This window comes from Natator depressus, unplaced genomic scaffold (assembly GCF_965152275.1).
Source record: "Natator depressus isolate rNatDep1 unplaced genomic scaffold, rNatDep2.hap1 scaffold_103, whole genome shotgun sequence".
In the NCBI taxonomy this organism is placed as follows: Eukaryota; Metazoa; Chordata; order Testudines; family Cheloniidae; genus Natator; species Natator depressus.
Window position 1 is genome coordinate 19,585 of NW_027439780.1, and position 20,593 is coordinate 40,177.

Here is a 20,593-nt window from a genome sequence, read left to right on the forward strand (position 1 = left end):
GAGGACCCCACGGCAGGCAGGGGACAGGAGACCCCACGGCGGGCAGGCAGGGGGACGGGGGGACAGGAGACCCCACGGCAGGCAGGCAGGGAGATGGGGGGACAGAGGACCCCACGGCAAGCTGGCAGGGGGACGAGGGGACAGAGGACCCCACGGCAGGCTGGCAGGGGGACGAGGGGACAGAGGACCCCAACCCCATGGCAGGCAGTGGACGGGGGGCTGCATGGCGGGCAGGCGGGGGGACTGAGGACCCCAACCCCATGGTGGGCACGGGATGTGGGGATCCATGGCGGGCAGGGGACAGGGGGGACAAAGGACCCCAACCCCACGCCGGGCAGGGGACGAGGGGCCCCACGGCGGGCAGGCAGGGGGACCTCACAGCGGGTAGTGGGACAGGGGACCCCACGGCAGGCGGGCAGGGTGACGGGGAGCCCCACAGTGGGCAGGGTGACAGGGAGCCCCACGGCAGGCGGGCAGGGGACGGGGGGCCCCACGGCGGGGGGCGGCGCGCCAGGAAGGAGCCGGGCAGGTGAAATCTCTCTGTCTATTAAGTGCTTTGTTTTCGCGGGCCGGGCACAACCCCCGGCCGGGCACTGCCCCCCACATCAGTAGCATTGCACAGGGCAGCCATGGGGGGCAGCCATGGGGAGCGGCCAGCCCAGCGCCTCCACCCACGGCTACAAGACATCAGAGGGGCCGGCCCCAGGGTGCCCCCCAGTACCCAGCCCGACTGCCGGGGAGAGCACCCCCCACCCTGCCCCCCAGTGCCCCCCGCGGACAGGCAGATCACACAGCTGCCACCGGGGGGCGGGGGAGGGGTTGGTTTTATAAACGCCCCCCATGCAGATGGGCAGAGGGGTGCCCAGCCCCAGGGGCTGATGGGATTGCACTGGGGGGGTGCAGCAGAGTGGGGTGGGCCCTGAGGCTGGCAGCAGGCCCTGGGGGGCCCCAGGCTGGGCGGGGGGGAGTTAACAGCCGACCCCTGAGCACAATTAATGGAACAAGACCCTGAGCTGTTCAGTAAAAGGCCACTGGGGGCGCAAGGCCCCACCCGGCTACTGGGGGGGGGGGGGATTACCCACAATGCCCCTCTCCCGCGGCCAGGCAGGACCCCACCTGGCCACTGGGGGGGGATTTACCCACAATGCCCCTCTGCCAAAGCCAGGCAGGGCCCCACAGACCCACCGGGGGCGGGGGGGGGGTACTGACCCACCCTGCCCCCAGCGCCCTGGGCCGACCCCCAACGCCAGCATGGCCCCACAGACGACTGCCCCCTGGCGACACAGTGGGGAGCGCTGCCCCCCCATGGCCAGGCTGGGAACTGCGGTCGCCCTCAATGACTGAAGGGCTCCGATGAATTGCCCCAAGCCCGGAGCGGGAAGCGACCCCAGGCCGGGGGCAAAGCTTAGTCACAGAGTTCCAGCCCCAGCAGAAGGCGCCGGGGTGGGGGGGGAGCCTGGTCCATCTTCGGGTGCTGGTGGGGCGGGGGGGGGGGCAGGGGATCAACCGTCTTCCTCCGGCTCCGAGCCCCGGCTGGCCGCCTCCACCATCAGCTCCTCCACCGTGCTGCCTGGGGGGGGGGACAGACGTGGGTACTGCTGGTGCCCCCCCAATCCTGACCCATGGCCCCCCCACCCACAGCCTCCCTGCCCCACCGGCCCCCCCCAAATCCTTCCCCACTCCACCAGCACCCCCAATCCTACGCCATGCCCCACCCCTGCCCTCACACTCCACCAGCACCCCCCGAATCCTTCCCCTCTCCATCAGCACCCCCAATCCTACGCCAAGCCCCACCCCTGGCCTCGTATTCCACCAGTACCCCCCGAATCCTTCCCCACTCCACCAGCACCCCCAATCCTACGCCAAGCCCCACCCCTGGTCTCGTACTCCACCAACACCCCCCGAATCCTTCCCCACTCCACCAGCACCCCCAATCCTACGCCAAGCCCCACCCCTGGCCTCGTATTCCACCAGCACCCCCCGAATCCTTCCCCACTCCATCAGCACCCCCCAATCCTGACCCATGCCCCCTCCCGACCCACAGCCCCTGCTCACCCAGCCCTGCCCCCTCCATGAAACCCCCCCGCCCGCTGCAGAGACACGGCCCCCCGGGGGGGCGTTACCTAGGGACCCCGTTACTCACCTTCCTCGCCATCCTCTTCCTCGTCCATGATTTCCTGCACCTCGTCGTCCTCCCCCTCGTCGTCCACGATCACCACACAGTCGTCCCCGGGCTCCGTCCCGCTGCGGGCACCGCAGGGTTACCCACAATGCTTGGCACCCCCCCCCCCGGGTCACCCACAATCACCACGCAGTCGTCCCCAGGCTCCGTCCCGCTGCGGGCACCGCAGGGTTACTCACAATGCTCGGCGCCTCCCCCCAGGGTTACCCACTGTGACGAAGTGGGACAGTTTTTAATGTTTCCTCTCAATAGTGTGGGGGTGCCTCAGTTTCCCCTAGGAAGTTCTTAAGTCTCTAGGGGGTGGGATGGGGGGGTGTGGTCATTGCAGAGCCCTAGAGGGCAGGTACGTGCAGGGGTCTGGACACAGAGAATGGCCGACACCCTGTTTCCTGGCCACTGATGGCCTGGCCCTTCCCCCCTGCGAGGTGAGAGCTAAAGGGCTGGAGAACAAAGGGATCCGGTGACCTCCTGGCCCAGGAAAGGGACAAAGCCCAGGGGAGGAGGGGCTGGAGAGAGTTTCAGTTTGGGGCTGGCTGGGACATGGAGTGAAGGGCAGACGGGGTTGTCTGGCTTACTGCCGCCCCCCCAAATGGACCCAGATGAGGGGTCCTGTTCTCTGCACCTACAAGCTCTGTGTTAGACCATGTTCCTGTCGTCTAATAAACCTCTGTTTTACTGGCTGGCTGAGAGTCCCGTCTGACTGCGGAGTTGGGGGGCAGGACCCCGCCTGAGCGGACTCGCTGGGGGAAGCGCCCGGAGGGGCAGAGGAGGCTGGAGGCTCCGGGGTCAGACCCAGGAAGGGGGAAGCCGGGTGAGCTGTGTGTCCTGCAGACAGGCTGCTCCCCGAGAGGAGACTTCCCCAGAGTCCTGCCCGGCTTCGTAGGGAGCAGGCCCAGAGCATCGCCCGGGGACCCCGTGGCAGAGGTGGGATGTACTGCACCGTGGACGGCGCTTCCTGCAGTAAGTGACTGCGGAGCAGTAAAACGAAGGGGGATTGACGGGGACCAGGCGTGCTGAAGGCTGAGAGGAGCGGTTTCGGGGGGCAGTTAACCCCTGGGAGTGTGTGACCAGTGAGAAGGACTGTGCAGTAATGGGGTCCCCCTGGGGACTGCGATGAGCAGTCTCAGGGGCGGAGGAGCCTGCGGCTTGGCCCTGGGAGAGAGAAGGACTTTTGCAGGTACAGGTTCCCCTGGGGATTGCAGCGAGCGGTCCCGGGGTGGAGGAGTCTGCAGCTCGACCCTGGCAAAGAGGGGGTGACCTCGAGAAGGGCTGGCACACTAGGGGTTCTCCCTGGAAACAGTGGGGAGCTGAGAGCGCACAGGCCTGTGAGTCCACACACCGTCTCCTTAAGAAGGACACTGTAACCCTGTGCAGAAAGAGAGGGTGGAGCATTGGAAAGTTCACCAAGGCACAGTTCATCGTGCAGCTGGAGGAGGATGGAGGAGGATGACCGCTCGAAGGAACAGATTCCTGAACCCAAATGGGGCTACAGCAGGATCTGGGAGCAGCTGGAGTGGGAGCCAGGCACCCTCAAGACTCCTGTCCCCACCAGACAGGGGTCTTCACGATCGGGTTCCCCATCTGGGGATCGGAGACGGACGGGATTGGAGCTGAGTCCGAGAGAGCAAGAGGACTGTGAGTGACAGCGAGAGCCCGAGAAAGAGCTGCAGAAGCAGCAGCAGCATGAACTGGCGGTGGGGGAGCGGAGAGGCCTAGGGGACCTCCCCGGGGTGAGTGGGGATAGACCCCGGGGGGCCAGTTCCGCAGGGAACCTCGAGACTAAATTGCTGCCCCTGGTTAAGGAGGGGGGGGGATGTGGATGCCACCTCACTGCCTTTGAGCAGGCTGGCGATTTGAACCAGGGGGACCCTGCGGAAAAGCCCCGGTGTCTAGCTCCCTTGCTGGGTCCCTAGGCCACAGACTCCGTCAGCCAGATGGGTGGGGAGGTGGACAGGCTCCCACTCCTGACCCCAACCTATATGTCTGTGTGGAGTTCCCTGGGGTCGGGCCCCTTGGACCCCCAGTGGGAGCGGAAGGTGGTGGTCAATGGGGAGACATTCCTGGGGTGGCGAGATCCTGGGACGGAGAGAACTGTTGTCAGGCCCTGGGTGGTGCAGCCTCAGATGCTGAGGGGCTGTGAGACCTGGGTAAGGGTCCCAGGGACGAAGCCCCTCGCCCTGCCTGTGGCCCAGATCCCTGTGCAGACCAAGGAGGGGTGGGGCTGGCTGGCCGTTGGGATTCTCCAGGATACCAGCTGCAAGACCCTGTTGTGGGGCGACTGTCTCTCTTTGGGACAGGATCCAGGCCCTGCTCCGGTAACTGCCAAGGGTTTGAATTTGACTCCAGGGAACCAAATCGGCAGAGAGGGAAATGGTCAGTGAAAATGCAGATGACCTGGCTGGCAGCGGGGAGGAGCTGCTAGGCTCAGGCTACCTGCCTGCCTGTGACCAGACTCCTGGGGCTCCCTGCCCCCCTTGCACACCGGAGAGGGGGCTCAGGCTGGCTCTGATGCAGTGAGGAAAGCAGCGAGCTCACTGCCTACCCCCACTGGGACAGCAAGGGCAGCGCTGAGCAAGGGGGGACCTGAGACCCCAGCTGAGTGGGGGGGACACAGGCAGGGCAGGGGATCTGTTGGGAGTGGCAAGGTGCTGGGTAAGGAAAGTCTGGATGAGCCTAGGCAGCCTTGTGAGCTGATGGCTGTGTCTAGTCAGCAGGGTGGGAAGGCGAGGAGAGTGGAAGATGAGTGTCCCTGGACCTTACCTGTTAGCTGGGTGGAGAATTGGGACAGTGAAGGAAATGTGCCTGTGTCTGTCAGGGGTGTTGACTTGCCTATGGAGGGAGCTACCCCGATCTCCAAGCAGGTGTCTGTGACCAGCCTTGTGTGCTGGGACCAGGGGAATGAGATCCCAAGCTGTGTGTCTGGGAAAGGAGAAAGTGTGTCCGGCTCTTCTTTGTCTGTGGAGCAGACAGAAGGGGCCTTGCAGCCTGTGATGGTTGAGGGTAGTGCAGTTGTCTCAGAGCTGGTCCTGGATTCAGCTAAAGCCCAGGAAGGGAAGGGTCCTAAGTTTGTGTCTGCTCGGGAGAATGGCCCTGTAACTAGGTCGCATCCAGTCAGTGTCTATGTAAAATCCCAGAGCCCAGACAATTCTGGTGCTTGTATTTTGCCTGTTGCTAGTGTGTGGCTGGGAAAGGGTGTCGCAACTCTGTCTGATCAGGGTGAGATCCTAGCCAGGGCACAAGGAGAGCATGAAGGTGTGTGATTGTGTTACCGACTGAGGGTGTGGAAACCTGTTGCAAGAAGGAAAAGATTCCTGAGCTTGTATGTGGCAAAGGGAAGGAGAATGCTTCTGACCTTTTATCTAGGAAGTCTGTAAGTTTGCCTGAAAGGGGATTGTGTAGGAATCCGCCGGATGGGCCAGAGGTGATTCTGGATGTAAGGGAGACCCAGAAAGAGTCTGTTGTTGCTCAGGAAAGTGTTCCTCTAGAGCAAGCCCTCGGTGAAGAGGGTAAAGGCAGAATTTCTGTGAGGGGTGAATTGTTGCATAGAAAAGCCCTAGGGAAAGGAATCCTCATGGAGTCTTTGCAAGCAGTTTACTGCCACTGAAGGGTGTGAAAGTGATTTAATCCAGAAAGTTTCAGGTCCTAACAGCCCGAAATTTTCTGTTGTGAATGGATCCACTGACTTTCCTGTTGAAAGATCCAGTGTGGATAGCTTTGAGAAGGTCCCAGATGAAGTGAAAGCTGTTAAGAAAGTTAAACAGTCCTATAACCAAGTGGCTGTGTTTGGCCAGCTTGTTGGGAAGAAGACCCGATCCCAGTTTGACCCTCTGGAGTTTTGGGGGTGGCCAAAGGGCACGGGCCGCATAAACCTTCCCACATGCGGCCTGTGAGTGCTATCGACCACCCCCGACCTAAGGGAGGGCGTGATACTGGAAGGGCCTGGCGTAACTCCTACCAAGGAATGGCAGAGATGCTGGGGCATCCATGGGAACGTTCGTGGCTTCGAACTTCCCCAGGTCACCGGCTAAAGTGACCCCGCTCAGTTCGGTCTCGAAGGGGGAGAGATGTGATGAAGTGGGACAGTTCTTAATGTTTCCTCTGAATAGTGTGGGGGTGCCTCAGTTTCCCCTAGGCAGTTCTTAAGTCTCTAGGTGGTGAGATAAGGGGGTATGATCATTGCAGAGCCCTAGAGGGCAGGTGTGTGCAGGGGTCTGAACACAGAGAATGGCCGACACCCTGTTTCCGGGGAACTGATGGCCTGGGCCCTTCCCCCCTGCAAGGTGAGAGCTAAAGGGTTGGAGAACAAAGGGATCCGGTGACCTCCTGGCCCGGGAAAGGGACAAAGCCCAGGGGAGGAGGGGCTGGAGACGGTTTCAGTTTGGGGCTGGCTGGGGACAAGGAGTAAGGGCAGACGTGGTTGTCTGGCTCACTGCCCCCCAAAATGGACCCGGCTGAGGGGTCCTGTTCTCTGTACCTACAAGCTCTGGTTTAGACCATGTTCGTGTCATCTAATAAACCTTCTGTGTTACTGGCTGGCTGAGAGTCCCGTCTGACTGCGGAGTTGGGGGGCAGGACCCTCTGGCTTCCCCAGGAGCCCCGCCTGAGCGGACTCGCTGTGGGAAGCGCCCGGAGGGGCAGAGGAGGCTGGAGGCTCCGGGGTCAGACCCAGGAAGGGGGAAGCCGGGTGAGCTGTGTGTCCCGCAGACAGGCTGCTCCCCGAGAGGAGACTCCCCCAGAGTCCTGCCCGGCTTCGTGGGGAGCAGGTCAGAGCATCGCCCGGGGACCCTGTGACACCCACAATCACCACGCAGTTGTCCCCGGGCTCCGTCCCGCTGCGGGCACCTCAGGGTTACCCACAACCCTCGGCGCCCTCCCCGGTTACCCACAACGCTGAGCGCCCCCCCCCCCCCCCCGTTACCCACAATCACCACACAGTCTTCCCCGGGCTGCATCCCGCTGCAGGCACCCCGGGTTACCCACAATGCTCGGTGCCCCCACCGCCCGGGTTACTCACAATGCTCGGCACCCACCCTGGGGTTACCCACCATGCACTTCTCAGCCACCAGTCCCTGGCTCCCCAGCCTGCCGGCCCCTCGCCCGGCCCCCTCCAGCAGGAGGCGCCGTCTCACCTGTCGTCCCCGGCGCCCCCGTTCTCGCCCATCAGGTAGTACTGCAGCGGGTTTGGCCAGAGGTCCTCCTTGATGATCTGGGGGGACGGAGCAGGGGGGTGAGACGTGGGTGGGGCGGCCGGGGGGGGCAGGATCGGGGCTCGGGGGGGTCTCACCTCAGCAATCCGGTCACCTGCAGGGAAGCTGTGGTCCCCGAACCAGCTGAAGAAGCTGCGCCCCACCTCGGGGCTCTTGCGGCCGTGGGCCCGGGGGTCCTGGCCCCGCCACCAGCGGATGGGGGTGGAGTGCGACACCAGCCTGCCTGCGGGGGAGAGGCAGGGGTGAGGGTGCAGGCATGGGGAGCGCCCCCCAGCGCCCCCCGAACGCAGCCCCACCCCGTACCAGAGGAGGCCGGCTGGAACTCCTTGACGATCACCTCGTTCTGGAAGTAGGGGTTCCCGCTGAAGTAGAACTTGATCTTGCACCCTGACTTGGCATGAGTGAAGTCCTCCACCTGCCGGGGGCAGAAAGGACCCAGGAGTCCGGGCCTGAGACTTTCCCCAGCGCGCACCCCCACCCCCATGGTCCCCCGGCTCCTCCTAGAGCCAGAGCAGGAACCCAGGAGTCCTGGCTCCCAGCCCCGCCCCCCGCAACCCACTAGACCCCACTCCCCTCCCAGAGCCAGGGAGAGAACCCAGGCGTCCGAGCGCCGAGCCCCCCACTCTCACCTGCAGGTTGGTCATGTAGCTCAGGGTGTCCTCGTCCCGGTCGTTGATCACGGCCGACAACTGGGGGTGATTGAGAAACTGCCAAGCCCGAGTCAAGGAAACACAACCGGGGCCCGGACGCCTGGGTTCTCCGGGCCTCGAGCCCCCTGCTCTCCGCCCCCCGCCCAGCCCCGGCTGCCCCGCGGCGCCCCCTGGCGGAGGGATACGGCAGTGACCCAGAACCCGGGGATGTTCTGGATGATGAGGTTGCGGCGCTCGAGGTGGGGCCGGCGCATGTGGCCGAACTTGGCCTTGAGGATGCGGAAGGCGCAGCCGGCCTGCTCGTTCACCGCCTGCAGCTCCAGCTGCACCGCCTCCAGTGCCTCCAGGTACTGCTCCGTGTCCGGGGCCGGCCGGGCCGCCCCGGCCCCCGGCTCCTCCTCCTCCTCCTCCTCCCCCACCGAGATGATGGAGCACTCCTCCTCCGCCCGCCTCTTCCTCCGCCCCTCCCGGCCGTCGGCAGTTTCCAGGCCTCCCTTCCCGTCAGCGGCGGTCTCGAGCCTCCCCATCTCGGTGGCGGCGGTTTCCAGGACCCCCTTCCCCTCTGCAGCATCCGTTTCGAGGCTCCCCATCTCGGTGGCGTCGGTTTCCAGCACCCCCTTCCCCTCGGCGCCGTCGGTTTCGAGGCTCCCCATCTCGGTGGCATCGTTTTCCAGCACCCCCTTCCCCTCGGCGGCGGTTTCGAGGCTCCCCATCTCGGCGGCGTCGGTTTCCAGGACCCCCTTCCCCTCAGCAGCGGTTTCGAGGCTCCCCATCTCGGCGGCGTCGGTTTCCAGGACCCCCTTCCCCTCGGCGGCGGTTTCCAGGACCCCCTTCCCCTCGGCGATGTCGGTTTCGAGGCTCCCCATATCGGCAGCGGCGGCTTCCAGGACCCCCTTCCCCTCAGGGGCGGCGGCGTCAAGGCTCCCTGGCCCAGCGGCAGTCTCCAGGCTCCTCTCCCCTCGGCTCCCCTTCCCGTTGGCGAGAGCCGCGAGGCGCCCCCGCCCGCCCCCGGCGGTGTCTCGGCTGCCCCGCTTGGCGGTTTCCAGGCCCCCCTCCCCAGCAGGGGGCGCCAGCCCCGCGGCAGCAGTTTCCAGGGCCCCCTCGGCCGCGGGCGCCCCCTGCCGCCCGGCGGTTTCCAGGGCCCCCCAGGCCGTCAGCTGGGTCAGCGCCTGGGCGGCCTCCGTCTCCTTCAGCAGCGGGGCCGGGCAGCGGCGCTTGGCGGCCGGGGAGGGGGGTGGGGTCCGCGGGACGCCCCCGCTCCCGCTCATGGTTCGGTCCGCTCAGGCCCGGGGGCGGGGCCGCGCCAGCCCCCCTCCCTCCGGCTCAACCCTCGTTTTCAAACGGCAGAGGCGCGAAGGGAGCAACGGCCGCCGCCAACTGCCAAACTCGAGCGCCTCGCGCGTCTCTCCCCCCTTCCTCTGTTCCTCTCTCCCCTCCCCGCGCTGATTGGCCAGCAGCAGGGCTGCCCAGCCAACGGCGGAAGGGAAAAGCCTTCCGTCCCACGTGGGGGGGCGAACTGGGCGGCGATTGGCCGGCGGCGCCAGCAATCGTCGTGGGTTCCGTCTTCGTCCCGCCCCCCACGTGGGGGACCCCGACCCTGATACGGCGGGCGCCTTCTCGGCGGCGGCCAATGGGCAGGAGGCGGAACCAGGCTCGGTGGATTCGGTCGCGTCCGCCAGAGATGGGGCGGGGGGGGGGAGAGCACTCGGCAGTGTCTCAAAGGGAGACTGCGCGTGCCGCATGCGCGTTGGCAGGACCTTCCCCCGGTGCATGCGCAGTAACGCCGAATGCGGCGCTTGCGCTCTGGACAGCGGGCTGTGGGTAAGCGCGCGCCCGCTAGGTGGAGCAAATGCTGTTGGCGCGTGATTGCTCCTTGCGCAGACGTGGCGCGATCCGGGAGCAAGGGTGCCTTGCACACGAGAGTGCAGCGCGGGCCATACGGTGCGGTGTGCATTACACACGAGCGTGCAGCGCAATAGTGCATTGCCCGTAGTAGTGAACTGCAAACAGTCGAGCCCTGCACGTCACGGTTCCCCGGGAATCACGGTGCCTTGCACGCGAGGGTGCATGCAGACAGTGTGTACAATTGTGCATTGCACACGGCAGAGCCAATAGTGGTCGTACTGCAAACAGCCGTCGGCCTCGTAAGGACCAGCGCAGGGGGGAGCGGGAGGGGCAGGAGATTGAAGGGGGGGGTGTTCCCAGCCAGACCCGGTGATCCCGCCGAGGAATTAAATGGGGGGGGAGGGGGCTGTGGGGGAGCTGCCGCATTTCTGGGGCACCGGCGTGTGACGTTTCCACAGGGCGAGGAAGGGGCCCCAGAGCTGGGGTGGGGCTCTGCGAGGGGCGCGCTCCCCTGGTGATCAGCGCGGGCACGAACTCCCCGAGCCTGGCTTTCTCCCCCGTAAAACGGAGGGATTGAACCCCGGTGCCCGGAGGGGCCCATTCTCCCTCTCGAAATTTCCGCTCCAGGTGCAGTCGGCAACAGGCATCGGCTTCACTTCCTGTCCCAAACTGCTCCCCAGCCGCCCTGCCCCAGAGGTGGTTGCCTCTCCTCACCAGGCGAGCCATCCCCATATGGCGTTATGTGTGGCTGCTCCCCAGCCGCCCTGCCCCAGAGGTGGCTGCATCTCAGTGCCAGGAGAGGTGTCCCTGTGTGGCTGCTGCACCCCAGACGTGGCTGCGTCTCTCCCCCTCACCCCATGCCCCAGATCTTATCCTGCTGGCTGTTTTCGAAGAAAGAGAAATCTGTGACCTTTGAATCGAAATTTCGGGGGCAGGATCGGCCCCGAAAGCAGGAAACCAAAGCACAGACGGAGGTTTCGGTTCAGCTGCCGGGGGAGCCAACTGCTTCCTGGCCCGAACTCTGCCCCGGGCGCACCAGCACCCCCCAGCTGGGGGAGGCCGAGGCTGGAGTAATCGGGGTCTGCATTCAGCCTGCGCTCGCCCGACCCAGCTCGCAGGGGGGAAAAGACAAGAAGAGATTTGTTCCACAATGGCCAATAGTGACTGACGGCAAGAATCAGGGATTGAACCCAGGAGTCCTGGCTCCCAGCCCCCTTGCTCTAACCCACCAGACCCCACTCCCCTCCCAGAGCCAGGGAAAGAACCCAGGTGTCCGGGCGCCCCAGAAGGCGGGTCCTGCGTGCCCCTGGCTCGAAGAAAACACCGATTGGTCAGTTTGTTTCATTCCGTTGGTTTTTATATCAAAAAGAAAAGAAATGAGAACGGTCCCTGCCCCCCAGCACCCCGAAAAAGGGGGGGGAGGAGCTGGACAAGAACCAAAGATCCAGCGAACCCCCACACTGCCCCCCCCCATTCCCCAATGCTCTCCCTCCCCCGACAGAGCGGCTGCCCCCCTGGGGTCCCTCCAGAAATGGCTGCTGTCGGGAGTCTCTGTCCGGCCGTCCTGTCGCCCTATCGTGCCCTCCCCACCCCCCCGAGCCCCGAAATTATCGGGGGGGAGGTATTTTTGTACAAAAACATTGATTTTTTTTCTGTGTCTTTTTCTTAGATTTTTTTTCTGCCAAAAAAATCCCCCACCCCCAAAAAACCCCAAACCAAAAGAGCAAGAGAAGAGTTCTGTGCCCGGGCAGATCCGTCGCGGGGCCCGGGCCCGGCTGGAAACGGAGAGCGAAGGCCCCCCCCCTCCGCCCTTCACCCACCTATTTCAGGAGTCCTGGTTCCCAGCCCCCCATGCTCTAACCCATTACACCCCACTTCCCATCCAGAGCCGGGGATGGAACCCAGGAGTCCTGGCTCCCGGTGCTAGGCCCTCCCTTCCCCAGCCCCAGCGGTCCCAGAGACGGATTCTGATCCCATTTCTGTGGGTATCAATCTGGAGTCACTTCCTCGCTGCCAGCAGGGTGAGTCTGCCAGGAGCCCGGGGTCAGGGCTCGGCCCCGTAACATCCTGCTCCAAATCCCTTTGCCCTCCGGAGTCTGTCTGTGCGGGAATGCAAACAGCTCCGGGGAGCAGCAAAGGGGCTGGGAGGGGGCCTGTTCCTCTCGCACGCAGCTGTGTTCCCGCAGGGCACCCTACCATCGCTGTGCAGCCCTCCGCCTGTCCTGTCAGCACCGCTGCCTGATACTGTGCCCCGTACCCGAGCGTCGGTGCAGGGTACTCTAGCGTTGTGTGTGTTTCTCCACCAGTCCCTCCGCCTCTCCCCCAAACAGTCGCTGCCTGTGACTCCGCCTGAACAATCGCTGCCTGCGACTCCGCCTGTCCCCCAAACAATCGCTGCCTGTGACTCCGCCTGTCCCCCAAACAATCGCTGCCTGTGACTCCGCCTGAACAATCGCTGCCTGTGACTCCGCCTGTCCCCTAACATTGCTGCCTGCGACTCCGCCTGTCCCCTAACATCGCTGCCTGCGACTCCGCCTGTCCCCCTAACAGTCGCTGCCTGACTCCGCCTGAACAGTCACTGCCTGCGACTCCGCCTGTCGCCCTAACAATCGCTGCCTGTGACTCCGCCTGAACAATCGCTGCCTGCGACTCCGCCTGTCGCCCTAACATCGCTGCCTGCGACTCCGCCTGTCCCCCTAACAGTCGCTGCCTGTGACTCCGCCTGAACAGTCGCTGCCTGTGACTCCGCCTGAACAATCGCTGCCTGTGACTCCGCCTGTCCCCTAACATCGCTGCCTGCGACTCCGCCTGTCCCCCTAACAGTCGCTGCCTGTGACTCCGCCTGAACAGTCACTGCCTGTGACTCCGCCTGTCGCCCTAACAATCGCTGCCTGTGACTCCGCCTGAACAATCGCTGCCTGCGACTCCGCCTGTCCCCCTAACAGTCGCTGCCTGTGACTCCGCCTGTCCCCCAAACAATCGCTGCCTGTGACTCCGCCTGAACAATCGCTGCCTGTGACTCCGCCTGTCCCCTAACATCGCTGCCTGCGACTCCGCCTGTCGCCCTAACATCGCTGCCTGCGACTCCGCCTGTCCCCTAACATCGCTGCCTGCGACTCCGCCTGTCGCCCTAACAATCACTGCCTGTTCCTCCGCCTGTCGCCCTAACATCGCTGCCTGCGACTCCGCCTGTCGCCCTAACAATCGCTGCCTGCGACTCCGCCTGTCGCCCTAACAATCGCTGCCTGCGACTCCGCCTGTCGCCCTAACATCGCTGCCTGCGACTCCGCCTGTCGCCCTAACAATCGCTGCCTGTGACTCCGCCTGTCGCCCTAACATCGCTGCCTGCGACTCCGCCTGTCGCCCTAACAATCGCTGCCTGCGACTCCACCTGTCGCCCTAACATCGCTGCCTGCGACTCCGCCTGTCGCCCTAACAATCGCTGCCTGTGACTCCGCCTGTCGCCCTAACATCGCTGCCTGCGACTCCGTCTGTCCCCCAAACAATCGCTGCCTGTTCCTCCGCCTGTCGCCCTAACAATCGCTGCCTGCGACTCCGCCTGTCGCCCTGGCACTGCTCCTGTGATCCTGCTGGTCCCTGCAGCCCTTGGCCATCTCTCCAGAACACCTGCCATCACAGCAGCCCCGTTTCCCTCCCCCCGGAGCCCCCAGGGATTCCAGGGCCAGGATGGGTCCCCCCCCCAGCTTCCTGGTTGCATTGTTCCAGGGTGACATGGTCTGTCGGGCTCCCATTGGCTGTTGCCATGGAGACTGCATGGGGGGCGTGTCCCTGGTTACTGACTGAGAGGTTGCTAAATCACCCGCAGAGGCAGGGGGTGGGCGTGGGTGTTGCTGGGCTGGACCCCCTCCCCTGATCTCCCCACCCCTCCCTTCTCCACCCCCCCTTCCCCTGGTTCACCCTCCAGCTCCCTTCCCCCCCCCAGACCTGCCCCACTCCCACCCCACCTCTTCTCATCTCCGCGATGGGGACTAAACTAGACACAGCAAATTCCCCATTTTGGGTACCTGGGTGTGAATCCAGATTAACCCACTGCAGCTGGAGTAAGACCGCCGAAATCAGGGTGACTCTGGATTGACCCCAGGGGAGCTAAGATCAGAATCCAGCCCTGACCTCACTGCAGTCTGGGGGTAATTTCGGATTGACTCCAGATTCACTGAGATCAGAATCTGGCCTGATCCCATTGCAGTCAGGGGGTGACTCCGGATTGATTCTGGATTAACAGAGATCTGAATCTGGGGTGATCCCATTGTGGGTGGGGGTGACTCTGGATTGACTCAGGATTAACTGAGATCAGAATCCTGCCCTGACCCCACTGCAGTCTGGGGGTGACTCCGGATTGACTCCAGATTAACGGAGATCAGAATCTGGCCAGATCCCATTGCGGGCAGGGGGTGACTCCGGACTGACTCCAGATTAACGGAGATCAGAATCCGGCCAGATCCCATTGCGGGCAGGGGGTGACTCCGGACTGACTCCAGATTAACGGAGATCGGAATCTGGCCTGATCCTGTTGCGGGCAGGGGGTGACTCCGGCTTGCCGCCGGATGTCCAGCCTCCCGCCCTCGGCCCCCCGCAGCCAGCCCCTCTAACCCTCTCCCGCGGCCCTGACCCGGGGGGCGCCCCCCCTCACATGACGCAGTACGGCTCCCGGGGCAGGGGGGGCTCTGTCCTGCGGCAGGGCACGTGGGCCGCCAGCCCCTTGGTGAGCTCCTTGTTGAGCAGGAAGCAGACGATGGGGTTGACGGCGGCCTGGGCGAAGCTCAGCCAGACGGCGGTGGCCAGGTAGCGGTGGGGGATGCTGCAGGCCTTGACGAAGACCCGCCAGTAGCAGGCCACGAGGTAGGGCGACCAGAGGAGCAGGAAGAGGACGGTGATGACGTAGAACATCTTCCCCAGCCGCTTCTCGGCCTTGAACTCCTCCATGCCCAGCAGGCTGCGGTTGGCGGCGTGGCCGCTCTGCCGGACGCCCAGCAGCGTGGGCGGCATGGGGCCCCGGCCGAAGCCGGCCACCCAGTTGGCGGCCGCCTGGCCGGTGGCCCCCGGCCCGTGGAACGTCCAGTTCTGGCTGACGGCCGGCACCGTCTGCACCGGCTTCATCCGGCGGTGGCGGTACTCGAAGCAGAGCAGCTTGCCGTAGACGGCGTGGGTGGCCCCCACCAGCACGGCCAGCATGAGCATGAAGCCCAGCGTGTCGTTGGCCTTGAAGTAGCGGTGCTCGAAGATGCACTGGTCCTCCTCCCGGATGAACTTGTAGGTGCCCACGTCGACGACGGGCGGGAAGGCCATGGCCACCGAGAGGGTCCAGACCATGCAGATGACGGCCACGCACGTCCACGGGGTCAGGCGCTTGGCGTAGAAGCGGTGGTGGGCCACGGCCATGTACCGGGTGACGCTGATGCAGAAGAGGAGGAAGGCGGCGTGGAAGCAGAAGAGGACGGCCAGGAAGGCCACCACCTTGCAGCTCAGCGGGCTGTGGGTCCAGGCCGAGCCCTGGCGGATGGAGACCAGCACGAAGGGGAAGCAGATGGCCGCCCGCACGGCGTCCGCCAGGCACAGGTCCAGCAGGAAGTAGTAGGGGGCCCGGTGCAGCCCCCGCTCCTTCAGCACCAGCAGCGCCAGGGCCAGGTTGCCCGCCAGGCTCACGCAGATGATCAGCCCCAGCAGCAGCAGCTTGGCGTAGGTGGAGGCCGCCGGGGGGCCCGGCAGGCCCGGCTCGTCCGCCTCGCTGGCGTTTGCCATCGCCGGCCGGCGGGGCTAGCGGGGGCGGCCCATGGCCCCGGGGCCTCTGCAGGGGGGAGAAGGGATCGTCGGGGGCGGGGCCTGGCCCGGCGGGGGGGGGAGGGGAGGGACCCCCAGCCCGGCGTGCGGGGTCCAAGCCCAGGCTATGGGGCAGTGGGGCAGGGCCTGGTGCCCCCAGGCCCGACCCGGTTGGGGGTGGGGCTGCTGAGCGCGGGCCCCCGATCCCATCACCCGCTTCGTCTGGGGGTCCCATCTCCCATTGCCCGCCCCGAACCAGCCAGCCCCCGAGAGAGAAGGGCACAGTCGTCCTCACGGCCCCCCTGACGCTGACACGCTCCTGCACTGACCCCCAACCCGTGCCCACTCTCACCACGCGCACACGCTCGCACTCACACCCGCTCATCCTCACAGCCGCCCGGCACAGACACGCACACACGTGCCCACGCTCCGAGTCACGCTCGCGCTGACACGCTCCCCCCCGGCAGACTCAGCCTCACACGCATGCCCCCCACCCTGCTGGGCCCCTTCCCTGTTCACGCCCTTGCGCCTTGACGGCCGCTCACCCTCGCTCCCGCTCACACTCGGCTGCCCCAGCGCACCGGGGGGCTGAAGCTTTCCAGCTGCTTTTGCTCACCCCAGGCACCTGGAAAGGGTCCTTCGCACGCGCACGTGCACTCACAAACACACACACACCGAGCACAAGGCTCCGCCCCTCCAGCAAGGGGACGTGCACACACACAGGGACACATCAGGGCTCTGTCACACTCACTCCCCCCCTCCAGCCACCGGGGAAGCAGGTGGGCCATGGAACTGAGCCGGGACCCGATTCTGCTGTTAAACTGGAGTCACTCCTGATTGCCCCGGGGGAAGAGAGAAGAGAATGAAGCCAGTGGAGTTGCCCTGAGGGCCCCCCCCCCCCAGCATCAACTCAGGGCCTGCTGGGTGGGGGCCTGGCCAAAATCCCCCCCCCGCTCTGCTGTCATGTCCCAGCTGGGGGCGAGTCTGGCAGGCTGGGGGCTTGTAATGGGGGGGTAAATTGGCACAAGGCCCCCCCAGAGCCTGGCCGCACGCCAAGGGGAGAGAGACGCCCACACACACACACACAATCCACACACGCTGCACGTTACACAAACACACAATCCACACATACACACGCGATCCACACACGCTACACACAATCCACACAGGCTACACACACACGCTACAGATTACACACACACAATCCACACATACACACGCGATCCACACACGCTACACACAATCCACACAGGCTACACACACACGCTACAGATTACACACACACAATCCACACATACACACGCGATCCACACAGGCTACACACAATCCACACAGGCTACACACACACGCTACAGATTACACACACACAATCCACACATACACACGCACTACACATTACACACACAATCCACACACGCTACACACACACGCTACAGATTACACACACACAATCCACACATACACACGCGATCCACACACGCTACACACAATCCACACAGGCTACACACACACGCTACAGATTACACACACACAATGCACTCATACACACGCTACACACACACGCTACACACATACACTATACACGTTACACACACACTACACACACGTACTCAAAGTGGAAACGTACACGCGCGTACACACAAGCCACACACACGTAACACACACACACTGCACACTCATAATACACACTGTATTCACACACATTACACATATACAATATATACACAGAATACACACCCATAGAATACATACACACACAAAGTGGAAACATACACACACTCACACCCCCCAGGCCCTGAATGACAACCCCCCCAGCCACTCCTAGGCCGTGTTGTGGGGTCTCTGCACCTGTGTCAGCCAGAGGAAGGGAGGGGGCTGGAGGCGGGGTGGGGGCTGGTGGGTGGGGAGGGGTGCAGGGATGATGGGGGGGGCTGGAGGGACCGGCGGATGGAGGGCGTGGCGGGGGGGCCTGGGGGGTGTAGGGATGGCGGGGGGGCTGGAGGGGGTGGCGGGGGACGGGTGGGTGGAGTAAGGGGGATGGGACAATAGAGGGGTACGTGCAGAGGGGGAGGGGTGACTAGTTAAAGGGGTGCACAGGGGCTGGACGGACACAAACCCCTCATCTCTCCAGCCCCACAGGCCCCTCCAGTGGGCAGAGGCCGGGGGGGTGGGGTGGGGGGGGGGCCCGTTTTGAGAGGGGTGGGTGGATAAACGACTGTTCGAGGCTGGAGCAGCTGAGGGGTGTCTGGGGTACAGTGAGGTGTGTGGGGGGAGATGGGGGGTGCATGGGAGGAAAAAGGGATGGGGTGGACGGCTTGGGGGGAGGCGGGGTGGGCAAAGGGGTGTACGGAGGGCTGGGGAGGGGCAGATGGAGGGGGTGTATATGGGGTGGAGGGATGATGGGATGAGTGGCGGACTGGAGGGGTATATACCAGTGGGGGGCTGGGGATGGGGGTGTATATGGGGGGGCCGGAGGGATGTATACAGGTGAGGGGATGGGGATGGGGGGATGTATATGGGGGGGCGGAGGGGTGCGTAGCGGTGGGGGCCTGGGGACGGGGGTGCATGGGGGGGGCTGGGGATGAAGGGATGTATACGACGAGGCCGGGGGGGTGTATACCGGTGGGGGCTGGGAACGGGGGTGTATATGGGGGGGCCGGAGGAATGTATACAGGTGGGGCACTGGGGATGGAGAGATGTATATGGGGGGTCGGGGGGGTGTATACCGGTGGGTTGCTGGGGACGGGGGGTGCATATGGGGGGGCCAGAGGGGTGTATACCGGTGGGGGGCTGGGGATGGGGGGTGTATACCGGTGGAGGGCTGGAGAGATGTATACAGGTGGGGCACTGGGGATGGAGGGATGTATATGGGGGGGCAGAGGGGTGTATGCTGGTGGGGGGCTGGGGACGGGGGGTGCATATGGGGGGCTGGAGGGGTGTATACCGGTGGGGGGCTGGGGGCGGGGGGTGTATACGGGGGGGGCCGGAGGGGTGTATACCGGTGGAAGGCTCGGGAAGGAGAGGGGCCGAGGCAGGGGCCCAGCCCGCCCCCCCAGGACCGGCCCCAGCTCACCTCTGTTCCGCTGGCTCCCCGACGTGAGGCGAGACCCCCAAATCCTTCCCCGCTCGGTGGGGGGCGAGTCCCCTGCCCCCGGCGCCTTCAGGCCCTGCGGGGAGCAGGGCGTCCCTTCGCCGGGCCTCCCCCCATGCCGGCCGGAGGGGGCTCGGGGGGCTGCCTTGGGGGTCCGGGGGCGCTGCCCCCCCGCTTCCGCCGCCTCCAGAGCCCGGCGCCGAAGGCTCCGCGCGGCGGCGTCCCGGGGACCCCCAAGCTACCCGGATCGGGGCCTCGGTGAAACCAAGGGGCCGGGTCCCTCCTCCGGGGATCCCCTCCCCGATCAATCCGGTGTGACTCCGATCTGCCCTCTTCAACACAAACACCTCCTCCAGCAGATCGATCCAATGGCAACCCGGATCGGCTCGCTCCTCCGTGGGAATCCGGATTCGCCCCCCCGATTAGATCCAGGGGGTTAAATCCAGGTCGGGGCCGGTCCCGGGGCGCCCTCCTGGCCCGCGCGGCGCCCCGACGCCGGCTCGCTCCATCCCCAGGACCCCGGTTCGACCCGAATGCGGGGGGTTAATGCAGGGTGCGGCGGCTCCGGAGTCACGCCGGATTCCGGCCGGGAAGGAGGTGGTCCGGACTCTCCCCCCGAGATGAGCCCGGGGGCATCGGGCGGCGGCTCAGGCTCCGGTCCCCACAAAGGAGCCGGGAGGCGGCCGGGATCCGACCATCTTCTTTAGCATCCACCGGAAGGTGCGGCGGTGGGGGGGGTCTGGGGGGCAGAGGGACGTGGGGGGCGGAGCCGGGCCGAGGAGGGGCCGGGGGACAATGGCGGAAGGGGGAGGGGGACTCGGGCAGCAACGCACCATCAGGACCAGGGGAAGCGAAGGGAGAGGGAGGGGCTGGGAGCCAGGACGCCTGGGTTCTCTCCCTGGCTCCGGGAGGGGAGGGGGGGTCTAGTGGTTACAGCAGAGGGGGATGGGCTGAGAGCCAGGACGCCTGGGTTCTCTCCATAGGTTGGGGGGGGCGGGTCTCGTGGTTAGAGCCGGGGGGGGCAGGACTCCTGGGTTCTCTACCCAGCTGCCCCACAGACATGAAGGGACACTGGAACTGCAAAGCAACTGACCAGATCCGATGGGGGGGACGACTCCTGGGGCTGTGGCACCGTGTAAACCGCCCAATCCCAGGCTGGCTCGGGGGGCGGGAATGGGGCAGGGGCCTGTCCCCTCTGGGGGGCGCCGGCTCCCATCTGGAATTGGGCTCCAGGCCAGACCGATCCTGCCTCCAGGCCCGTCACCTTGCACCCCACGGCCGGACCCCCATCCTCCCCCTGCTGGCGCCATGAGCCCCCCAGAAACCGACACCAGGGCTGTGGCCGGGACCGTCTTTATTTCGCGTTTCCGTCAGCCGTGCGGACACCGGCCTTTCGCCCCCTTCGAGACCCCACGCGTCCGGCTCCCGAACCCGCCCGCTTGGGGAGCCGCCGGCCCAGCCCCGGGGCCACTGTCCCCACGGCGAACCCCTTCCCGGGCCACAATCGGCGCCGACTCCCAGCCGGGAGCCGGTGCTGGCGGCCTGAAGAGCCCGTTATCAGATATCTGCCCCCCCGGGGCTCACGGCCCCCTGGAGCCGTCTCGCTGCGGATCCAGAGTCTTTCCTCTCCTGCTCCAAGGCAGGTTTTCCAACTTCCCATCTCAGTTAATTCAGAGTCAAGCCGGAGTCACCCCTGACTGCAATGGGGTCAAGGCAGGATTCTGATCCCACTTAATCTGGAGTCAATCTGGAGTCACTCCCAACTGCAGCAGGATCTGGGTCCGATTCCGCTCTCACCTCCACCCAGCCTCGGCTCCGACTCAGGCCGTCCTCCATCACT

At 65.0% G+C, this 20,593-nt stretch overlaps 2 protein-coding genes across 2 annotated transcripts; both read right to left on the reverse strand.

Moving 5' to 3' along the window:
* Window positions 1–1,457: 1,457 nt before the first annotated feature.
* On the reverse strand, window positions 1,458–9,584 carry LOC141980384 (uncharacterized). Its single transcript, XM_074941620.1, has 8 exons — window positions 8,968–9,584; window positions 8,225–8,844; window positions 8,019–8,096; window positions 7,693–7,804; window positions 7,467–7,612; window positions 7,312–7,388; window positions 2,144–2,244; window positions 1,458–1,570 (listed from the first exon to the last, which is right to left on the reverse strand). The coding sequence occupies exons 1-8, from the start codon at window positions 9,305–9,307 to the stop codon at window positions 1,503–1,505; spliced, it is 1,542 nt and encodes a 513-aa protein (XP_074797721.1). The 5' UTR covers window positions 9,308–9,584; the 3' UTR covers window positions 1,458–1,502.
* Window positions 9,585–13,849: 4,265 nt separating this feature from the next.
* Window positions 13,850–18,860, reverse strand: GPR173 (G protein-coupled receptor 173). Its single transcript, XM_074941618.1, has 2 exons — window positions 18,736–18,860; window positions 13,850–15,690 (listed from the first exon to the last, which is right to left on the reverse strand). The coding sequence occupies exon 2, from the start codon at window positions 15,642–15,644 to the stop codon at window positions 14,532–14,534; it is 1,113 nt and encodes a 370-aa protein (XP_074797719.1). The 5' UTR covers window positions 15,645–15,690; window positions 18,736–18,860; the 3' UTR covers window positions 13,850–14,531.
* Window positions 18,861–20,593: the final 1,733 nt, after the last annotated feature.

Excerpts from the sequence above, each read along its gene's own strand:
- LOC141980384 (XM_074941620.1), bottom strand. The coding sequence starts at position 9,307 with ATGAGCGGGAGCGGGGGCGTCCCGCGGACCCCACCCCCCTCCCCGGCC. Across the intron at positions 8,097-8,224 it reads CCGGGTTCTGGGTCACTGCC|TTTCTCAATCACCCCCAGTT; the intron begins GTATCCCTCCGC and ends CGGGCTTGGCAG. Across the intron at positions 2,245-7,311 it reads GGGGGCGCCGGGGACGACAG|CGGGACGGAGCCCGGGGACG; the intron begins GTGAGACGGCGC and ends CGGTGCCCGCAG.
- GPR173 (XM_074941618.1), bottom strand. The coding sequence starts at position 15,644 with ATGGCAAACGCCAGCGAGGCGGACGAGCCGGGCCTGCCGGGCCCCCCG.